Below are 23,522 nucleotides of genomic sequence, written 5' to 3'. Positions count from 1 at the left end.
AAGGTCACCAACAGGGAATTCAAAGCTGCACTGCTGAAACGGGGAAAGAAGCTAAGAGGCACCAACGTCTACGTGAACGAGCATCTCACAAAACGCAATGCCGACATCGCCAGGAAAGCACGAGACCTGAGGAAGCAGGGAAAGATTCAAAACACTTGGAGCACCAACGGGAAAATCTACATCAAACTAAAAGGAGGTCCAGGAGTCGCAAGAGTGCTCCTTGTCCAAGACATCAGTGATCTGGATGCATATAAAAGATCATATTAGTATGACAATAAGCATAATGGAGGACACACCCTACAAGACAGACCAATGCAACGGGAAGGACTACATTCCACAGCAATAACCTCAACATAATTCATAAAAGGAACTCTTTTGAAAATTTGATTTTTTTGTTGTTGTTTTTTTAAACATGTGTGTACCTGTATACTGTATATGTGTGTACTGTATATGTATATATGTGTGTACTTGTGTAGGTGCACATGCATGTGTATATACAGTATATGTATGCGCGTGTATGTATGTATACACATGTACAGTATGTATTAGCAAATGATGTGCTACAAAGAGGAGGTACGATTAAATAAGCTCTGCTTCTTCCTACTCCTATTTGGACATATGCATGTTCGAAATAAATTCAACCAAATCAAACCAAAACAGTCTGGAGATCGGGAAGATCTGGGTTTGAATCTCCATTGGGCATTTCTGTGTGGAGTTTGCATGTTCTCCACGAGCGTGTGTGTGTTTTCTCCGGGTACTCCGGTTTCCTCCCACATTCCAAAAACATGCATGTTAGGTTAATTGGTGACTCTAAATTGTCCATAGGTATGAATGTGAGTGGGAATGCTTGTTTGTCTATATGTGCCCTGTGATTGGCTGGCAACCAGTCCAGGGTGTACCCCGCCTCTCGCTCTAAGTCAGCTGGGATAGGCTCCAGCATACCCCTGCGACCCTAAAGAGGAGAAGCGGTATAGAAAATGGATGGATGGATAATCATGATCAATATATTATAAATTGTATTACAAAACAACAAATGAAAAGTGGCCCAAGATCTTATTTTATTGATATTACTTGTTTATTTTAAAGGGACAGTGTACATGAATTAGCATTGCTTCAAATGCACCAGAATTAACCAAAAGGCTATTTTTCATTTGTTATCCCTCAACAAATAAAAAAAAATGGTCTCCCTAAAAAAAACACAGTAAAAAAAAAAGTAAAAAGATTGTACATTGAACAATGCAAATAAAGGAGCAATAAAAATAGATACAACTCCACAAATGCTGTTTAAAAAGCGACAGTGTACACATGAACGAAGCTATAATCCAGACTATGGTAGACTGTGGTCTAGTATTAGTCCAAACACATTGAAATACAAGTGATATGTAGTATTCTGGTCACTGGGCAGCAGTAATGACACAACACGTTGACACATTACCTTACATTACATTACCTGAACACTGCATGAAGTCAGCCATGGCATGTCTGACATGATAGGGTGAAAAAAAATCTGTGTCGAAATGGTAAAGTTTTTGGCTTCCTGAGTTTAGAAGAAATAAATACGTGGCTAACCGGTTAGCTCGCTAGCTTGCTAGCAAGCGGCCATATCAAGTCCCTGCAGCCTAAGAGTTGTGCAATGTGTTGTAAACAAAGAATAATAGGAGTGCAAAGGTGGCTATAGGCGTGTTATTTCATGTGTACATGGCTCTAATCATGCTAAAAACTGTATTTAGAAAGTCCTAAACACATTTTCTATACTCTTAACTACAAAAATATTCCATTTATTACCCCCGGCAAGAAGTTATGTTTTTGCGAGCATTCATCTGTTTGTTTGTGTTCAAAATAACTAGAAAAGTTGAATGGATTTGGATGAAATTTTCAGGAAATTGTGGGAAATGGGATATGGAAGAAGGGGTTACATTTTGGGGGTGATCCGGATCACTGTCTGGATTCAGGAATTTTTTAAAGGGTTCTTTAACATTGTGAGATAGGACCATTTTCTGCATTTGTGCATATAACTCCACAAAAAATGGTCAGAGCACTTGGAAAGAAATACAGGACAGGTTTCCAACAGGTACTACAAAATATCAAAGACTGATCCACATTATGGAATAATTCCTCATACTATGATCCACACAATGAAAAAATAGGGGATCTTTGGAATTCTCATCATAGGAAGACAACAAATGAAGCTATAAACCTACAATAAACACCGTTATATACAGCCAAGGCACTGTGGAATCTCTTGTGTGCCAACGGATTTGTTGTTGTCTTCAAAAGCTATGGAACTAGATCCAGAAGAAAACCGCCATTACAGAAAATTAGATTTTTGTGAAGAACTACTGAACTAATATTGATATCATGATGAATTCAGTTGCTAATGGGATGTTTTCATGGTCAAGGAATGGAAATATGTAGATCAAATAAATGTAGGACTAATATTAATCATAATATGGAGGGAACTATGGTGCTTGGCAGAGGTCTGTGCTCTCCGAGTGCTTTTCTAGTCGACAATGAATCCTATATCGCGGATATTCATTCATCACGGTCGGGTCTGGAACCAATTATGTGCTGTAAACGAGGGACGACTGTACATCCAATTAATCCGTTCCAGACACCCAATATTAACAGAAAAGACATCATAACGTAAACAAAGCAATATAATGATAAATCACAAAGCCCATTTCCGCTAACACTTACGAATTACGCAGTGCGCCTTGAACATCTCATCAGCGCACTGCGCCGTGCTTGAAATAAGTGTGTGCGTTCTGTGTGCGTTTGGCCGTACGATAAGACTGTGTACGAAACTCAAGACATATTTTGAAGTGTTTTTTGTCGAAAATGGAATCCTTTGACAACCGTTGCGGACGAAAATGTACAGTAGGCTCCAGTGTATCGTGTACATCTGATCTGCAAGGAACATTTCTGATGTTTTAGACACAACACAGATACAGTACTTGCAACTTTGATACTGTTACAACATTTACCTGCTGCACACATTGTTCAATGTGTACAGCGAGCTGCAAGAGATCTTCTACCAGTCTGTGGTAGCCAGTGCCCTGTACTCTGCTGTGGTTTGTTGGGGGAGCAGCACCAGCAACAATGATCTAAACCACTTGGACAAACTGATCCGGAAAGCCGAACAAGTTATCGGCACTCAGTTGGAGGTGTTCGTAGCAGTGGGAGACACGAGGACACTGGACAAACCGCTCTCCATCACGGACAACCCCACCCACTCACTCCATCGGACAATAGAGGCGCATCGGAGCTCATTTTCCAACAGACTCCTCCAGTTCCGTTCCCACAGTGAACGCTACAGGACTTCATCCAGATCTACAATACCACACCTGTCTGTAAAAGATCATTCACGACATTATTGCGCTGTAGTCTGCCCTCCTTGTATAAAGTGGACATTTACTACATTATTACACACTATTTATAAATATGTAAATCTTGTTTATCTTATATTCCGTTTATTTTGTTATATTTTGTTCATATGGCACTGCATTTTATTTACAGTAAGAGTTTTTTCTATTTCTTCTGCAATTGAGCGATTGTAACAAAGCAATTTCCCTTGTGGATCAATAAAGTCTGTCTAAGCCGAAGTCTAAAGGTGCCTTTTTACGGACAGTCAAGACAAGTGAACCCGTGTGTTCCGGAGCCTGAAATGCACATGAGAAGAAAAAAGTCGGGACGACGCTAACTAATAAATACTTCCATTTCTTTATCAAGAGCGTCCACGTTGTCCTCCTGGCCGTATGTGGCCCATTTGTTGAGCCTGCTGTAGAGCGGTAGACCGTTCTTCTCCCTGTAGAGGTAGACGCCAGTCACTCTGTTCCACTCTCTGCTACAGATGGGACTGGTGGCTTCCTGGTGCTCGGCAATTTGTTCCTTCTCCTCCTTCCCCAAAGCCACAAAACCAAAGAAGTTCTTCACGTGCTTTGCAGCCAGGATGTTGGCGTGCACGTCTGCTGTGCGGTGAAAGAGGTCCTTTTCGCTGGAGCGATACTTGGACCAGTATTCCTCCTGCTGGTAGCCAAGGGGCGAGAAGCATCGCTTGGTGCACATAATCAGGAACACCGTCAGAGACATTCCAGCCAGCACCATCCAGCCTATCAGCTGGAAACCACAAAACAAGCATCAATTCATTTCAAAGCACACTTATTTTGAATACAGTGGAACCCGTTTATGTCGGCAAGTCCTGGTCCACCGTGTTTTTCTAAAAAGCGCTCCCTGACATTATTTATCACCTCTGCCTAAAGTAATTATGTTCTACATTGTTCGTCTTTTGAAAGTGAACGGTAAATTGGCAGCCATGATGAACTGGTTGTCATTTCCAGACGTAACATCAGCAGAGTAACGCCTCTCAGCGAAAGCAGAGCGAACAAACACGTCACGAGGTACCTCGTCGACTTGGTTCGGGATATTTTTCATCAAAATGGTAGTCATGCCAAAATGTTGTGTTGCTTCTGGATGTTTACGGCATCCGAGTGATACTGTAAGTTTGTTTTCTTTTCCAAAAGAGGAAGATTTAAGACAAAAATGGACAAAGTGAGTGCGAAGAACAAGAGACAGATGGAAGCCCACCTTGAGTTGTTTTTTTGCAGTGATGATTTCACTGATGACTGCTACAAAGGAACACCTTTACAAGCATTTGTCACAACAGCAACAACTGGGATGGAGGAGGTAGGCTTAACCTCCTGAGCCAAGTTCAATCTGTCTTGGTAGATGTTTCGCCTCTCATCCGAGCAGGAATCTTCAGTTCATGCTCAAAGACTAGATAGGACAGCTGTGGTCTGACTAGATAGGACAACTGTAGTCTGAGGGAATGGTGTAGGACAGCACTTGTCAGGACAAAAATGCACAGGACAAAGTCTGGACAGAGAAGATACTGTGGATGGTTTGAAAGAGGAGTGTTGGAGGTCACCTTCATCAGATGGCTTCTCTCTGAACGGACTGTTTAAAATTGTAATTAGGGCTGTCAAATTATTTAAAAATGTAATCGAATTAATCAGTTTACAAACGTATTAATCATGATTAATCAGCATTTGCAACTGTGTGTGAAATATGCCCATCTTTTTTCCGTTATTTTATGAACAAAAAGATAAATAAGGGGACATAACAATATATTTGGAAGCCCGTTTCCGCCATTGAAATTAAAAAAAAAAAACATCCCAATGGTAAGTCGTATTTATGAGATAAAAAGTCGTAATTATGACATAAAATGTTGAAATTATGAGATTAAAAAGGCATAATTATGAGATAAACAATTTGGGTGGGGAAAAGCTATAATAGAGAAGAAGAAACTTGAAATAGTTGGGAAAAACAGCAGAAATGGAAAAAACAGATGTAAAGAGAAAAAAGTTATATTCTAAAGAGCAAAAAAAGTTGTAATTTTCTGAGAATAAACAGAAAAAACATAAATATTATGCGGAACAATAATATCATTTTAGTAGCATAGAGTTGAAATATTAAAGAAAAAATATGTTTGTTTTTTTTAAGTCATCATATTATGACAAATAAAACAAAGCAAAGTTGTAATTGTTGAAAAATTAGGTTTGGGAAAAGTTACAATATGGCAATAAAGTCATAATATTACAAGAACTAAATTTATGAAGACTAAGAAGCAAGTTGAAATAGTTGGGGGGAAAAACAGCTGTCATTTTATAACAATAAAGTAAAAATACTAAGAGAAAAACAGTCATATTTTCAGGGGAACATTTTTTGTAATTTTCCAAGAATAAACTCGTTATATTAAGCGTAAACATAATTAAAGTTGTATTTGTTGGAAAATTAGGTTGGGGAAAATTTATAATATTATGGGAACAAAGTTCAAATATTACAAGAAGGCAATTTATGAAGAACGTTGAAATAGTTGGGAGAAACCAGCAGAAATGAACAAAAAAGCAGCTGTCATTTTACAACAATAAAGTCAAAATACCAAGAGAAGAACGCCATATTCTAAAGAGAAAAAAAGTTGCAATTTTCTGAGAATAAACTCGTAGTATTATGCGGAAAAATAATCATTTTAGTAGCACAGAGTTGAAATAGTTAAGAATTTTTTTTTTTTTTTAATGAGAAACAAAACAGAATTGGAAAATAGGTTGGGGAAAAGTTATAATATTATGGGAATAAAGTCAAAATATCACAAGAAGAAAATTTATGAAGATTATTGAAGAAAGTTGATTTATTTGGAAAATTACTTGAATTAATTACTTTACTTTTTACCTATATGACAAAACTGAGATGCATTTTTTTCTTGATATATACACACACATATATATATATATATATATATATATATATATATATATATATATAAATATAAATATATATGAATATATATATTTATATATAAATATATATATATAAATATATATATATATACAGTATATATATATATATTTATATATATTGATATATATATATATATATATATATATATAAATATATATGAATATATATATTTATATATAAATATATATATATAAATATATATATATACAGTATATATATATATATATATATTTATATATATTGATATATATATATATATATATATAAAAATATATATGAATATATATATTTATATATAAATATATATATATAAATATATATATATACAGTATATATATATATATATATATATTTATATATATTGAAATATATATATATACACTGTATAACTTCTTAGCCCATCTTCAAAAACTATCATCTTTTCGTTTTTCAGTGTGTGGCCCTCGGTGCATGGAGCTAGTGTGACCTATGACCTGTGTCGTCTCGGAGCATGACCTGATGAAGCCTGCTCGGATGAGAGGTGAAATGTTGCGGATGCAATGACCTGGATAAATGACGACATTCATTGGTTGGTTTTGGTCAGAGAGAAAATGGCAGATGATGAGGTTTTCCACTACCTGTGACTCATATTTGAGACGCCGGTCAATTTCTGCCCAGAAGCCTTGCAGCTCTGCTGGAAGACTTTCCTTGCAGGGGAACATCGCCATGATGTCTGAGTCCTGACCTGCGGGGAAGCCCTCCACTGTCCTGGGATCAGTAAACTCACTTAAAGCACACGTGTATGCCAGACCCTGCAGCAGGGAGAGAACGGTCCATGTCAGCGGCGCCACCACGGCTCGACCCAGAATGCTTCCCAATACCGCCGATGCCGCCGCCGCCGACAGCTTGCGGAACTTTCTGAGTCGGAACTCTGACACCAGGTCCCACGTTCTCTTGTTCAATATGATCCCCACAATGAAAAACGCCAACGCTGGAACGCCAATCGCAGCCAGGCCGTAGTAGTAGTTCCTCCCGGGGGAGCACGGACAATCAAAGGCGAAAACGTTGTACGCGGTCTGGCTGGCCACAGTGCCCAGAGCGATCAGACCATTAAAGATCATCACATCTTTACTCTTGAAGAAGAGAGACGCAAACTTAAAGTTCTCTGTGACAAGGGCATAAGCGGCCATGTTGGGATGTTAAAGCAGAGGAAACCTACAAAGACAAAACACACAAAGACCAAGACGTTAAAAAAGTGATGTGGTAGTTTTCCAGAGTAAAGACACCACACACACACACACACACACGCACACGTGCTACTTTAGAACCAGCCCTGCAACCTGAAACTTGAAACACTGAAAGTCAGTCATGCTGTCTTACAAACGCGCGGCGTCCTGTGACTCAGTCTTGATGATCCATTTCACGCTTTCAGCTGGGAAAAGCACATCTCACCAATGGACTTCAGCAAGTTCTTTAACTCTGAGTTCGCGTGAGCCGCCTGGGCACCAGCAATGACTCAGCGCTAAGACCCGCCCTCTGGTTTCCTCCCCAGTGGAAAAAAAGGAGGGAGACTCGATCTGCAAGTGAAAACATGCGCAAACACAGCCGTGCCAAAAGAAGGCATCAATGAACGTCACGAGTGAGAGCCTGAAAATGTTACTACAGAAAAGAGCTGTGGGAAAAAGGCAGCAAAATGAAAGCAAAAATGAGGAAAAGCTGAGCTGCTGCGAGAAAGCAACAAAGAAAACGCAGCAAACCAAGAAACGGGGCAAAGCCATACTAAAGTAAACAAAGGTAACCATAAACACTCACAACGCGGAGCAGGACAAAGGAACGGGCAGGACTACCTGGCATGAAACAAAAGCTGGTAACGACAACGAGACAGTGGAAAAGAAAACAGAAAACAATGTGGTGTGGTGGGTGGCATCTCTCTGTCGCATGTAAACACAGATTGGTTACAGGTGTGCACAGGAACACCAAACCTGAGCACTGCAACACAAAAGATGGATGAGGCGGGACGGAATCATGGCAAATACGACGGTGTGAAAACGTGTTCGCCCCCTTCCTGATTTCTTAGTTTTTTGCATGTTTGTCACACTTAAATGTTTCAGGTCATCAAACAAATGGAAATATCAGTCAATGACAACACAGCCGAACACAAAATGCAGTTTTTAAATGAAACTTTTTATTATTAAGGGAGAAAAAAAAATCCAAACCTACATGGCCCTGTGTGAAAAAGTGATGACCCCTCATTAAAACAGAACTTTCACACCTGAGTTAAATTTCTCTAACCACGCCCGAGCCTGATTACCGCCAAACCTGTTCGCAATCAAAAATTCACTTAAACAGGACCCGCCTGACAAAGTGAAGTAGACCAAAAGATCCTCAAAAGCTAGACATCATGCCGAGATTTTAGGAACAAATGAGAAAGTCATTGAGATCTACCGTATCAGCCTGGAAAAGGTTATAAAGTCATTTCTAAAGCTTTGGGACTCCAGCTAACCACAGTGAGAGCCATTATCCACAAATGGCAAAAACATGGAACAGTGGTGAACCTTCCCAGGAGTGGCCGGCCAACCAAAATGACCCCAAGAGCGCAGCAATGACTCATCTGAGAGGTCACAAAAGACCCCACAACAACATCCAAAGAACTGCACGCCATTTGTTCTTCATTCAATTATGATTTTTTTCTTAAGATTTTTGCTTTATTTCCATAAAATTACAGCTGTTTTTTCCATTTTTTAAAATTTATTTTCCAACTATTTCAATTCAGCTTTCCTCTTCTAAAGTTTTTTCTCATAATAATAACTTTATATCTTTTAAAACAATAATGTATGTTTTCTTTATTTTACCATTGTTACTGAAATTATATTTTTCCTCATTTTACAAGTATATTCTCATAAAAGTGCAACTGTTCTCTCTATTTTTTTTCTCTTAATATTTTGACTTTACTCTGGTACAAATTCTGCTGTTGTTTTTTTTTTGTATAAGTTTATAATTATATAATTTATAAATGTATAATTTTGACTATTCTTATGGTATAAATTGCACCCAAAAATTACAACTTTATTCATTGTTTTTGACTTAAAAAGTTCTTTAATGTTTCAACTTCACGCTACTAAAATGACATTTTTCCTCACACTGTTACTTTATTCTTGTGAAAGCATGGCTTTCTTTCCTTGCTAGATTACAACTCTTCTCTGAATATTTGGGCTTTTGATTGATTTTCCCATTTTTGCTGTTGTTTTTGTTTCATTTTAAGTTTCCTTGTTAAATTACATTTTTAGACTGTGCTGCGGGCCGATAAAATCCCAGCCGCGGGCCGCAAATGGCCCTCAGGCCGCACTTTGGACACGCCTGGTCTAAGCTAGTATGATTTTGTCTAAATGAAGGTGATGTTATGCTTCCTTGTTTCACATCATATAGCCAGCAGCAGGGGGGCAGCCAGGAATTCTGGGACTCATGAAAAAAAAACACGTTGCCCCACCTCTTTATTAATTAATTACTAATTTTATTCATAATTTCCTATTTTTTGGGTCCCCTGGCAGTCAAGGGACCTTGGAACTTTCCTGACTTTTCCCCTTTTTACGGCGCCCCTGGCCAATAGCACTCATTATAAATACATTGAAAAATCTATAATTAATCCTTGTGATCCGTATCGGCATCGATTTCAGTCCTGGATGATCGGTATCGGAATCGGCAGCATGAAACCCCGATTGGAGCATCCCTAGTAAAAAGTTATGTTACGAGAATAAAGTCATAATTACGAGGAGAACGTTTACAATAAGAAATAGCTGGAAAAAAAGAATCATCAGAAATGAAAAAAATCACATTTTACCAGAATAGTGTCAAAATATTTAGAGAAAAAAATCATATTCTAACAAAAAAAAGTCATCAATTTATGGAAATAGACATGTAATACCGTATGGAACAATATTGTCATTTCAGTAGCACAGAGTTGAAGAATGAAAGAAAAACATGTTTTCTTAAAAAGTAATACGAGAAACAAAATAAAGTTAGAATTTTTGGAAAATTAGGTCGGGGAAAATGTTAGAATACAGGCCAAATATTACAAGAAGAAAATGTGAGAAGATTATTTAAAAAGAAAGTCAAAATATTGGCCAAATTTGACAGAAATGAGAAAAAGAGCAAAGAGAGAAGTTGATACTAATAATAGACTTATCCACCTACAGCAGGGGGTCGCCAACCCGTCCATCGTGGGCTACTGGTCGATCTTTGGGACTTTGCCGGTCGATCGTGAGAACATTTGAAAAAAATGATCAGGGCCCTCACCTCCGAGAGAGCCGCCAACAGGCACGCATTTTGTCCACTGAATACGCCTCGCCTCGCGACCCGCAAGCCCCAGCAAGGAGCCCAGTCCCCAAAACCCGGCCAGAGGTGCACTAGTACGCCGGCTCGCCTCATACACCGACTCGGCCCCCGGCGCTAGCAAGAAGGTCGAGCGAGAGAGGGAGGGAGTAACACTGCACTGAGCCAACAAGCCAAATAAGAGTTGTGGTTTGCTCATGGAGCCGACGCCTCAAGCCCAACCCCGACCAAGAGCCACAAAAGTAAGGGTGAAGGGGTGCCCAAAGCGTGGGTCAGGGGCCATCTGTGGCCCGTGGCTCATTTGTCATTGCATCACTGCAGAAACAAAGTACAATTTAAAAAATGATAAAAATATGGCAAAAGCCACAATGAGAAAAAGCTGAAATGTTGAAAGCAAGAAATAATAACACAAAGCATGTACAGTACAGTGCTCCCTTGCTACATAACACTTCGCAAATTCACTGTTTCACAGATTTTTGAAGTGCAATTTTGCTTCTTTTTTTCACAGCGTATGAACGCGCATTGTGTTGTGCATGCTTGTAGTGTATTACAGCGATCAATAGGTGCTCTGTTGCATTGTTATTGTATTTACTACTGCCACCAGTAGAGGGTGTTGTATACTCTTGTTAGAGTTGAAGACGTGTGCAGCTCCACCTGTTCTCAGTATGCGTTTACGTGCCCGTACGAGCATAGTAGGAACCCACAGAGTGACAATAGCCAGCTAAATATAAAGCCACAACAGTCCTGATTGGCTAAGGGGGAACCCGCCCATTGTGTTCTGCGTCCTGATTGGCTGTAGACCATTGTCAATCTCTCTCTCCTTTGTGCCGTGGCACTAGCTAACGAGCTAACACTAGCTAACTGTGTGAGCTGCTTGCTAACCACCAGTAAACAATAGAAGAAGAATAAGCTAACCGGCTAAATGAATCTTTAGTTCAATGAGCAGGATGAGGAGGAGGACGACGGCAGGAGCAATATGTTTTAACAAGGATACAAAAACGAGACAACCGAACAGCGCCAAGACAAGGCACGGTCACAGGAGTGAAATACACATGAGTCACTTGATCATTTCGTGTGTCCAACCTAGTAGGTTGATCATTCAAATTCAAAGGAAATGTGAACTTTGAGAGTGTTTAAACAAGAGAGAAATGTGATCAAATGTTCATGCCTGTCTGAGAAAAGTGTATAAAGTGTATGGTGAGGGGTTTTACAGCCTTAAAACATATATAATCATTGTAAACGCATAAAGTTAGCGACTTCTCGGATTTCACTTATTGGGGGCTATTTTGGGAACTTATCAACTGTGCTAAACGAGGGAACACTGTATTGCATACTGTATATACAGTATAAGATGTTCTCAGCAGATATATATGGTGGGGTGGGAAGGGGATCCTGATCTCAAAAAGGTTGGTGACCACTGACCCACGGTATATGACAAAGCTCAGATGCACTTTTTTCTTGAAATATATATATAGCTTGTTAGCATATGCTTTCATTTTTCACTATGAAAAATATCGGTATCGACTGGCCTTGAAACGTCATGCAGTACCCCTCTTAGCGTCCATCCAAAGGTCAAACAGGTCAATGTATTTCAAACAATACAATTCAAATCAACAGTGGTCAGCGTGTGTTGGGAAAGTGTATTGGAAACACTGACATGAATAAATATTGAACCTACATGCTGATGCCGCTTGGTTGCCATGGCCGCCAGAATAATAAAGCACAAACGTTGACTGAAGTTTGAAATGCCCCTTTGCATGTTTCCATCATGTGAATGCGCCACCAACACCAACATCTTACCTGGCACCCAAACATATTCAAATCTTTTCTTCCTACATGCAAACGCACACGAAACCGTGTCAAGCAGGGGTGCTGACACGCCTCAAAGTTGTCCTCCAATTTCGGACCAACATTTGCAATAAAAATGACTGTTGTAGTTATTCGATTAGATCAGGGTTGTCCAAAGTGCGGCCTGGGGGCCATTTGGGGCCAACAGCGTTTTTTTTTTTATTGGCCTGCAGCACATTCTATAAAAAAGAATTTTACGAAAAAACTAAAAAGAAAACAAACAAACAACAGGAAAAAAATGGGAAATTCAGCAGTAATTTTACAAGAATAAAGTCGAAAAATAACGTCACATTGGCAGCATAAAGTTGGAATAGTAAAGAAACAGTCGCAATCTTGTGAGAAACAAACAAAACAACAAATAAAGTTAAAATTCAGTTGCGCAAAAAGTTATAATTTTCCAAAAATTATAACTATAACTATAACTATTATGGGAATAAAGCCATAATTACGAGAAGGACATTTACAAAAAGAAAGGTGGAAAATGGTATTTTAAAAAAACCCAACAAAAATGAAAAAAAAGCTGTCATTTTATGAGAATGAAGTAAAAAATATTAAGAGAAAAACATTATTATAATTACCAGAATAAATTCGTAACATTAGAAGTAAAAATATTGTCATTTTAGTGAGATGAAATATTAAAGAAAAAATATATATATTTAGTCGTAATATTATGAGAAACAAACAAATTAGGTTGGGGAAAAAGTTATAATGTTATGGAAATAAAGTCCAAATATTATGGGAATAAAGTCATCATATTACAAAAAGAAAATTTCCGAAGATTATTCAAGAAGGAAGATGAAATAACTGGAAAAACGGCAAAAATGGGGGAAACGTGTGAAGTTGCTACTAATGATGACTTTTTCACCTACAGTGTATCACAAACATGAGATGCGTTTTTTTTCTTGAAATATACATCACTTTTTTACAAAATATGAATGTGGCAAAGTTGCATCCTTTCATTTTTCACAATGTTTGGACACCCCTGGATTAGATTCAGCTCTAGAGCCCTCCCATTCGCCTGCCACTACCGCTCTCCTCGGAACACATTTATAGCAACAGACACCAGCATGAGTCTTATTTGTGTCTTAAATGGCTTATTGGCTCTTATTACGTGTACTACATTGGGTAACAGGAGTGTAAAGGTGGCTATAGGGGTGTTATTTCATGCCTAGAGGGCTCTAATCATGTTAAAAACAATATTTACTGTAAAAGGTCCTAATTACAAAAAAGTACACAAATATTCCTTCATAAATAAGGAATCCTACCTCATTCACTTACACTTCACTTACTTAGTGGTGTTGTGTTGACAACCGCTTATGTCGACGTCAGTCAGCCATAATTAGGCCCTGCGTTGAGTATTTTGTGTGTAAATGAGGCCTACACATTAGAAGATAAGCTCTCCCGCCCTTGCTTCCAAGTTGTGTGCATCCTGGGTTTGTAGGTTTTGGTGATGTCCAGTTCAGGTTTACTGAAATACCATTTTTGGAGAAGTTGGTCCACTTGCTCCTGCTTTGTTATCCCATGAAGTCGCTCCACCTCGTCCTCGTCCGACTCCTGTGTGAAGTGTTGAATGAGATGTGGTTGCGGGGGACAGAGGTCCACGTCCTCCCTCACATCCTGGAAGAACTGCACAACGCACTTTTGGGCAAAGTCTCGAGCATGGAGGACGCAGGTTTCATCAAAGAGCTTCTGCTCCACGTCCAGGTAGTTGCTCCAGTAGCGCGTCTGCAGGAAGGTGGCGTGGTCGTCCACACAAGGCTTGATGAGGCGTCCCAGCGCTCCCAGTACAATCAAGAAAAGGAGGACGGACCAGCCAACTGCCTTCACACACAATGGAATGTTGGTAATTATCTTTTATTGTAATTGGTCATTATTTTATTATTTAAAATCAATCATTCCAAAATTTATTTAAAAAAATATATTTGTAAAGATTATTAGAATGAATAAATGTCATGAAAATAAGAATATCTTTTAAATTTACATTATAATAATTGTTGCTGTTGTTTTTTTTTAAATAATTTTCATTATTCATTAAATTATTAATTGAGTTGGAACAAACATGATTTGTAACTTTAGCATTCTACAGGGTTTCCCTAAAGTCTAAAACGACCGTATAATATACATACATTATTTTTTATTATGAATAGAATTATTAATATGGATGTAAATGTCATTTCATTCATAATCCATTCAAAAGAAAATATATATTAAAATAAAAATATATAGTAAAGAAATTATTATTCACAACATTACTTTTTTAAAATTATTAATAATAGTTTATTGGTTTAAAAATATTGTACATTAATAACTAAAAAATGTACAAATCAAAATATATTACTTTAAAAATAAAATACATGTAAGTAAATAAATAAATAATGTATAAAAATATTACAATTAATACATGTAAAAAATAAGAAAATATTTATTCATATTATATTATTATATATTACATAAAAAGGTAAAGATTAATTTCAGTTTGGAGGAAACATGATTTTTACATAAAAATAAATGACGTTTTAAGTAATTTATCATTCACACCATGACATCATTTATCATACTTATTAAAAATAAATCATTTGTTAGCATTTATAATATCTAAAAACAATATTTCAAACAATTACAAAATAAAATAAGTGTAAGTAAATAAATAATATAGAAATAATATTTGAATTAATAAATGTAAAAAATAAGAAAATATTGTATTGTATTGTATTGTGTATTATATTATATTATATTGTTGCTTGTCCTCACTAGGGTTGCGGATATGCTGGAGCCTATCCCAGCTGACTTCGGGCGAGAGGCGGGGTACACCCTGGACTGGTCGCCAGCCAATGGCAGGGCACATATAGACAAACAACCATTCACACTCACATTCATACCTATGGACAATTTAGAGTCTCCAATTAACCTAACATGCATGTTTTTGGAATGTGGGAGGACACATTCACGATAATTAAAATAAATAAATAAATAAAAATATATAATTTAAAAAATAAAATAAGTGTAAGTAAATAAAAAATATATTTAAAAAATGAATGAATGTAAAAAAATAATAAAATATTTATTCATATTGTATTATATATGTATATTATTATATATTAAATTAAAAAGTAAACATCACTTCCTTTTTATAATGGCACCATATATGTATTTTTGCCCATGCGCCCCAACTTTTAAGTTCCCGCTGCATACAGTATACAGTAAATCAACTATGCTGTACATTTACAATTTGCATCAGTGTCTGCTGAGAAAGGGTATGAATAGATATTTCCAAAATGATACACAAATAATGACAATAGCAGGTAAATAATTGATATTTTTGATGAGTTGGTAAATACACAGGACTTGATGGAAACTGTCCTTTGTGCCATAATCACATGGGGCGTGGCTGTGGAGAGTGGCGTGGGAACTTTACCTCATCCATGGGAAGGATGTACTGTACATTTTGGGACACATCATCAGTAGTGTACCTTTGAATCAGTGGGTGTTTCATTTGATTCTAAGTACTGTAATCATTCAGGCTGATGAGGAAGTTGGCATTTTTCAGCACTGGAGCTCGATTTCCCGTCAGGGTGAAATAAATTGTGTGTGGGTGTTGATTACCTGTGAATAGCAGCGAACGTAACGAGAAACGGCTTTATGGAAAGAGCTATTCCTGAAGATGACATCCTCCTTGCAGGGAACTTTGGCCATGATTTTGATGGCATCCAGGCCCGTGTTGTTGGGCAAACCTGCGGGAAGACAACACCGACTACGTTTACATGAAATAGTCAACAATACTTTATTCAAGCCATAGAACCATGTCAGTGCAGCTGCTCTGTTAGAAAGGAGTATAAAATCTCATATGAAAACACAAAAAGCTAAATAAAAATACGTCAACAAACAAAAAGCCTTTGTTATCAGCCATTTTCATTATGTCTCAGGGGGTCAACTACCTTCCCCATATATAAGACTTTTATTTTAAAAATAGATGACGCAGAACCTTGGTTTATCATCATTAATTCATTTTAGAAGGTCTGAAGTAGAATCCCTTATTTATAAATGGACTATTTTCACATTGTTTAAATTGTTGTATATTTCATTTTTACTTTAAACAACTGCTTTTAAGCAAATTCTTGCAGTAATCCCATTTTTTTTTTTTAGAGCATGTAAACATAGCGGGTGCCATTGCTGTACTGCATGTAACAGAACACCGTAGTACTTCCACATGTACAGTAACATCACAGTACTTAGAATACGGCTAATTCCATTACCTGAGAAGAGTGCAGGATCCACACTCACACTGAAAGCACAGATGAATATTTTTCCATCCAGCAACGTGACCAGGATCCACACCATCGGTGCAAGAAAGGCCCGCTGGATCATCGCTGAGAATAAGTATCTATGGAAATAGAATGAGAGAAAATCATATTGAAAAGGTTTACTTTAATATTGCCTGTACAGTGTAGAGTATCAATGAACATGTTATTTTTAATTCAATGTATGTACTATGTTTATATGTTTCACGTCATCAAACTAATTTAAATATTACTCAATGACAACACAAATGAACACAAAAATGCAGTTTTTAAATGAAACCTTTTATTATTAAGGGAGAAAAAAAAAAAAACAAAGCTACATGGCCTTGCATGGCAAAAACAGCCTGCATGGCAGAGTTCCAAAGATTGAAACCACTGCTGAACAAAAAGAACATTAACGCTCATCACAATTTTGCCTGAAAACATCTTGATGATCCCCAAGACCTTTGGGAAAATACTCTGTGGTCTGACAGAAGGTGTGTGTCCCATTACATCTGGTGTAAAAGTAACGCCACATTTCAGAAAAAGAACATCATAGCAACAGTAAAATATCGTGGTGGTAGTGTGATGGTCTGGGGCTGTTTTGCTGCTTCAGCATCTGGAAGACTTGCTGTGATAAATGGAACCATGAATTCTGCTGTCTACCAAAAAATCCTGAAGGAGAATGTCTGACCATCTGTTGGTGAACTGAAGCTGAAACCAACTTGGGTTCTGCAGCAGGACAATGATCCAAAACACACCAGCAAGTCCACCTCTGAATGGCTGAAGAAAAACAAAACGACGACTTTGGTGTCAAAGTCCTGACCTCAATCCTATTGAGATGCTGTGGCATGACCTTAAAAAGGCGCTTCATGCTGGAAAACCCTCCAATGTGGCTGAATGACAACAATTCTGCAAAGATGATTCCTCCACAGACTCATTGCAAGTTATGGCAAACGCTTAACTGCAGTTGTTGCAATCAAGGATGAAATAAAAGTAAATTGGAGTAAAAAGAAAAAAGTGTCTCTATATAGTACATGATAATAATAATAAATATATACTACAGCAAATTGCAGCCCAGGGGCTATTTAGGGCCTGCGGCTGTTTTTGTATTGGCCCATGACACATTCTAAAAATACAATTACACAAGAACACAACAGCAAAAATAAAAAAAAAGGGCCGTAATTTTACAAGAATAAAGTTGAAATATTAGGAGAATAGAGTCATAATATTAAAGAAAAAAAAGAAATGGTCACCTTACGGGGGAAAAGGTCATAATTTGATGAGAATAAAGCTGTAATATTATGAGGAAAACACATGTAATTGTTCTAAGTATGAAATTTAAATATTAAAGAAAAAATACCTTATTTTTTAAAGTTGTAACAAAACAAGGAACAAAGTTGCAAATTTTGGAAAAAGTTAATAATGTCATATACTATTAGGAAAAAGGTTGTCATCTCATGGGCAAAAAAGTCGTAACTACAAGAATTAAGGTCGTAATATTACGATCAAAAAAACAATACAATTTTCTTAAATATGGATATTTGTCTCCCAATAATAGGCAGTATTCAACCACAAAACAGCAATCATTTATTGAAAACCCGCGATAGAGCGAGGGGGGTTTTGCTCGAAGTGACAACTGAATTTGATCATGCTGAAAAAAACTGAAGAGTTGAAAAAAATGCTCCAGTAAAAGTGGACTTACTTGACCACAGCTGGATTTTTGGACCGTTTCCCGACCGGCCTCATCCACTCGTCCACCATGACTCCCGTGTGTCGATTGACCAGGACCCCCAGGAAGAAGAGGATGATGGGTGGGACCACCATCACCCCGAAAGAGTAGACTTTGTTGTAGCGAGGAAGGCAGGGACAGTTGAAGTCCAGGCTGGTGTAAAGCTTCACGCTCACCAAGGCCAGGACCACGCAAATCCCGTTGGAGATGGACTCCGAGTTGGACTGGAAATACTGCAAGACTAACTTGAGACGCTCCATCCTTTCAACTTCAAACGGTTTACTTCCAACAAAAGTCACGCGTTCCTAAAGACACACAGTGCAAAACCCATCCTGTGCATCATAAGTACACCTGTACAGTGACGACCACACCCATCATTCAGGGACACGCTCAAGTCGGCAGGAAGCTCCAAAATAAAAGCTCTGAGTAAACTGTGCACCAGGAAGCTCAATTGGTTGTGTTTCAAAAGGAGTACTTCCATAAGTATACTTGAATACATAGACTGTGTGTACTTATATATTACTTCTGTTGTGCACTTACAGGAAATGACGGCCGCAATATATTACCCACTTCTTCTTATCTCCTTTTTAATGGTAAATTGCAACCACTCAAGTTAACCCGTCCCTTCTGCCACGTAGCCATGATGGCGACTATATAGGGCGTTTTTTGTTTTTTTTTATTGACTCTTTTATAAAACATACATACAGACGTACAAATAATATGGCATCAATTTAAGTTTCAAGACAGGAATACACGTTTCGAACATCGCACCCTCACTCTACCTGCTCACAAAGTGATTAATTAATAAATGATCGCTGTTTCGTGGTTGAACATGGCCTATTCTTAGTAAAAAAAATTATATTTAAGAAAATTGTACTTATTCTTTGCCTAAATTAAGCATTTTCAAGCATAAAAATGGCTAAATTAAGGATCTAAATGAACTAAAGTACAAATACAAGGCAGAAGAAGCATTCAGATTGTGAATATAGTATTAAACATTGGCCAATAGGTGTCGGTAATTGTAATAATATATATATACACAGTCAAACTTGTCTATAGCGGCCACTCGAGGGAGACTGCAAAAGTGGACGCTATAGACAGGTGGCCTCTATAGACAGGTCGGCGTCCAGTTTGTATGTTGACAAGTAGAGGAAAAAAAAGAAAAAAAAGGGAAAAAAATAATGTTGACCAGTAGAGGGCACTGTGTGAGTGTGGATAAAAGTTGTACAGCACTACTAGGCTTGTTATTATCCACAACCCACTGGACAAAGCTGTGCTAGTAATGTCTTACGCTTGTTTTTAATATTTTACTTTTTATACGGCAGTGTCATTACAGCTTTAGTTCATCAGGAAGTGACGGGAAGTGACGGTGGGCGTCCCGAGCAGGAGAGCTAGGCTCAGTGCTAGCTGTGAGTTTGGAGAGAGTTGGGAAGTGTGTTTATGTTGGCGTGGATGTAAAGTCCTGCAGTGTTCTCCGCTGTTAATAAAGCCATTAAAGTGCATCGGCGACGTGAGTCTCTCCTTCCCCACAACAAGCGGCATTACAGTATTGACCAGTGCACACCAGGAAATAAACGCTGTCATTTCTTACAGGCATTGGCTGGACAGCTATGTAGTGGGGCTTGTTTAACCTTTGCCTTGTGGGCAAGCAGGAAGGAGAGACGATGCTGAGAGATGTGTGTGTGTTCTGAGCTGCTCTCTGGTGGCCGCGTTCAATAAATAAAGTTGGCAGAAGAAACAGGAGAAGTTTCCTTCTTTGCTTCGGAGCTGAATAACACTGACAAGTTAACAGACTAGTAGCGAACGGAAAAGAAGACGGCTTTTTTGTGTCGAGTACAGAAGATGAGGACTTTGATGGATTTGTGGATGAGGATTGATCAAAAATAACATGAGTACATTCTAAAATACTTCAATTAAGTGCAAGCGAACTCAGTTTTGCTCCCGCTGCCGCATGCATGCTAGCGTATGTTTTTTTTTATTGTAGCGTCGCTGGGAGCACGTCCTGTTCCCAGCCTACTTTGCGGTAATGTTTTGGTGCAAATGCTCTTAAAGTTACATGTTTGACCAGGAAATAGCAAGCTCAAAAGAAGACGGCTTTTTTACGTGGAACAACTGACAGTTTGTGTGGATCTTGTGAATGATTGTGACTGAGCTAGGACTCAGTAATTAAAGTCTACACACGACGGCTTCATTGATTGAAGTGCATGAAGCTTCTACTTGAGTCGGTAATGTGGCCGCTATATGCAGTCAGGTATTGACCAAGGGAGACAAAATGGGTGGCCGCTGGCCGCGTTATACAGGTGACTGCTATACACAGGGTCTATAACATGTAAATTTGCTGCGGGGGATTTTTCAGATTCCGCTATAGGCAGGTGGCCGTTCTATAAAGGTGGCCGCTAAGACAGGTTTGACTGTGTGTATATATATATATATATATATATATATATATATATATATATATATATATATATATATACACAGTCTAATAGCTGTCTAATATACCCTAATATACCCTAATATCTGCACACACACACACACATATATATATATATATATATATATAATAACACAGACTGCTGTTGGGGCCATAACTCTGAACCTCCATCGTTGCTTCCTGTCCTCCCTGCTAAGGAACACATTTACTGTGAAACAGACAAGCAGGAGTTTTATTTACGTCTTAAATGGCTTGTTTACTGTTATTATGTCTATTATATTGGGTAATAGGAGTGTAAAGGCATTTAAAGCAGCTATTACAATACACTCAGTCCCCTACTAACGAACATCCGACATGCAAACTTTCGTAGATACGAACAAAGCAGACTAGTCTATATTTTCATGTGTTTTGCCTTATAAAGTCCATATTTATACTGTTACATGATTGACCAGCAGAGGGCACTGTGACACTGCTAATGGGACCAACAGCGGTAGAGAGAAAGCTACATTGTTAGCTGTATAGACAGAGTGTGTGATTAAAGTTTATGAAGAGTTAATAGGCCTGCTTAATTCTACACCATCCACAGAACACTACCTCTTTTAGAAGAGTCTAACCACGACGACCATTTGTCCTTTTTTTCAATAACTCCTCCTCCAACTCCTCCACAACGACGTATGCTCGACCACTCCTCTTCAAAGGTAAATAACATTTATCATTACGTATTATTATATCACTTTTATTGTTGTTTTTTTCATTAATTATCCTGGTTTAATATTACTACTGCATCCAAACTCATATTTACATACATACACATATACTGTATATGTATACACGTACATGTAGTACCTATATCATTGGTAATAGTACCTTTTCCCCTACTTAAGAACAATTCGACATAAGAACGGTCGTCTGGAACGAATTGTGTTCATTAGTTGGGGACTTAGTGTACATTGATAAGACAATAGCCACCGCAGGAAGAACAAGGAACTGCTAAGATTAACTTATTCAGGTCCAATGTGTCTTATTTCATCTGATTATATCTATCTATAATATATTAGGGGAATTAAAATGTAAATGTGACTAAAAGGTTGTTATTTAATGTGTAAGTAATTTTCATGGGTTAAAAATAAAGAATTTTGCGAGATAACCTAAGAACCTTTGCGAGATCTCGCAAAACTTACTAAACTTGGTGAAGCTACACGACACACTTGCTGTAATATGCCACCACATAGCGAAAATTCATTGGAAATGGATCATTTTATTTCCATCTTCATCATTTGCGCACCCCTTACTGCACATTTGTAGAGGCATAAAGTGATATTTTAACTAACGGAACAAGTTTTCATTGATCTGCGACGGCTGTTGTGCTCGTCTTTTGAAAATAAAACACTAACATTTGGGACACCTAGCTAGTGTTGCTGGAAACATCCATTTGGCTGCGTCCCAATAGCAGTTTGTGTTGCCCTCGTTGACTTCCCCTAGGCACTTGGTATTACGTCATCGCCAGTGTCATTCGGAGGCCACATGCAGAATAGAGGGAAAGTGGACTTGGGAGGAGTGGAAGTAATAAATGGAACGCACCTTTCTTTATTCATTTTCAGCCCAACCAATCATGGTTGGACCACTAGTTGTTGGTGTAGCGCTATACTGTTTCTTACAAATAAATACCGGACGATATTATTTTATTTAATAAGCCGCATTTGTATATTAATTATATGTATATTTTATATATGTATATATATATATATATATATATATATATAATATACATATAATTAATATGTATACTGTATATATATATATATATATGTGTGTGTGTGTGTGTATATCATATATATATATATATGTATATATATATATATGTGTGTGTGTATATATAAAATGTATTTATTTAAAATATTTAATCTGTTTAGTTAAAAAAAATGACCATTGTCATTTTATGTAGCGTCTTCTTCCAAACAAACGTTTGACATTACTGCCACCCCATGGATGGATTTTTCTTTCACCATTGCAATGCATTGTGGATGACCATCGATGTCGACTGATCTGTATTATATATCTGGATAGCTCATACGTCGCACCCGCCCGTGCAAGCCGCTGAAGCCACATAGACGCCATCTTACTACTCACATCTCGACTACATTGGCACAGCGTACATAGTGTACAAAGCAGATGAAGAGGCTCGCAGAACATCTATATTTTAAATTAAAAAGTGGGAGATTCTCCCATTCCTTCAAGTAAGGCAACCTTCGTCCCTTAAAAACGATTTGATACGTTGTTCTCTATCTTTTGGCTATATTAAATGTACCTTTTCCCCTTCCAATTCTCATTGCCTTTGGGACTAAATTCTACTGTGCACCCTGGCTCAGCACTCCCCTATAGCAATGATAGTTTTACTCCTCTAGAAAGAGATTTTAATTTTAACTGCATATCCCATCCCTTTTTTCCACTAAAATCCATGGTCATGATCCTTTACTTTTTATTCTTACTTTCATACAATTCACTATGCTCTCGTCTGTAGAAAATATGAATCATAAAAGAGAGTGACTTTGGACAAGTTTTAAAATCATTCCACATTTTGCTGATTTTTATTTGTTTGTGTTATGAAATAGAAATAACCTCTTTTGTG

The 23,522-nt window shown here is 37.7% G+C and overlaps 2 protein-coding genes across 4 annotated transcripts; both read right to left on the bottom strand.

Annotated features, from left to right (window-relative positions):
* Positions 1-1,102: 1,102 nt before the first annotated feature.
* Positions 1,103-8,925, bottom strand: LOC129193087 (calcium homeostasis modulator protein 2-like). Of its 3 annotated transcripts, XM_054797707.1 has the most exons (4): positions 7,654-8,925; positions 7,155-7,488; positions 6,912-7,085; positions 1,103-4,116 (listed from the first exon to the last, which is right to left on the bottom strand). In XM_054797707.1, exons 2-4 carry the CDS (start codon positions 7,461-7,463, stop codon positions 3,697-3,699), a joined length of 903 nt encoding a protein of 300 aa, XP_054653682.1. In that variant the 5' UTR covers positions 7,464-7,488; positions 7,654-8,925; the 3' UTR covers positions 1,103-3,696. The 3 variants fall into 3 exon arrangements, with proteins under 3 accessions (XP_054653682.1, XP_054653680.1, XP_054653681.1); XM_054797705.1 differs by having other exon boundaries at positions 6,912-7,488; XM_054797706.1 differs by lacking the exon at positions 7,654-8,925 and having other exon boundaries at positions 6,912-7,647.
* A 1,393-nt stretch (positions 8,926-10,318) lies between these two features.
* calhm3 (calcium homeostasis modulator 3) lies at positions 10,319-19,260 on the bottom strand. The gene is made up of 4 exons (XM_054796711.1): positions 18,433-19,260; positions 16,704-16,831; positions 16,054-16,181; positions 10,319-14,271 (listed from the first exon to the last, which is right to left on the bottom strand). Exons 1-4 carry the CDS (start codon positions 18,717-18,719, stop codon positions 13,828-13,830), a joined length of 987 nt encoding a protein of 328 aa, XP_054652686.1. The 5' UTR covers positions 18,720-19,260; the 3' UTR covers positions 10,319-13,827.
* Positions 19,261-23,522: the final 4,262 nt, after the last annotated feature.

The sequence above is a fragment of the Dunckerocampus dactyliophorus genome, chromosome 13 (genome assembly GCF_027744805.1).
Source record: "Dunckerocampus dactyliophorus isolate RoL2022-P2 chromosome 13, RoL_Ddac_1.1, whole genome shotgun sequence".
NCBI classification, from domain to species: domain Eukaryota; kingdom Metazoa; phylum Chordata; class Actinopteri; order Syngnathiformes; family Syngnathidae; genus Dunckerocampus; species Dunckerocampus dactyliophorus.
The sequence above is the reverse complement of the archived record's forward strand: the minus strand, read 5'-3'. Positions and strand labels throughout refer to the sequence as shown.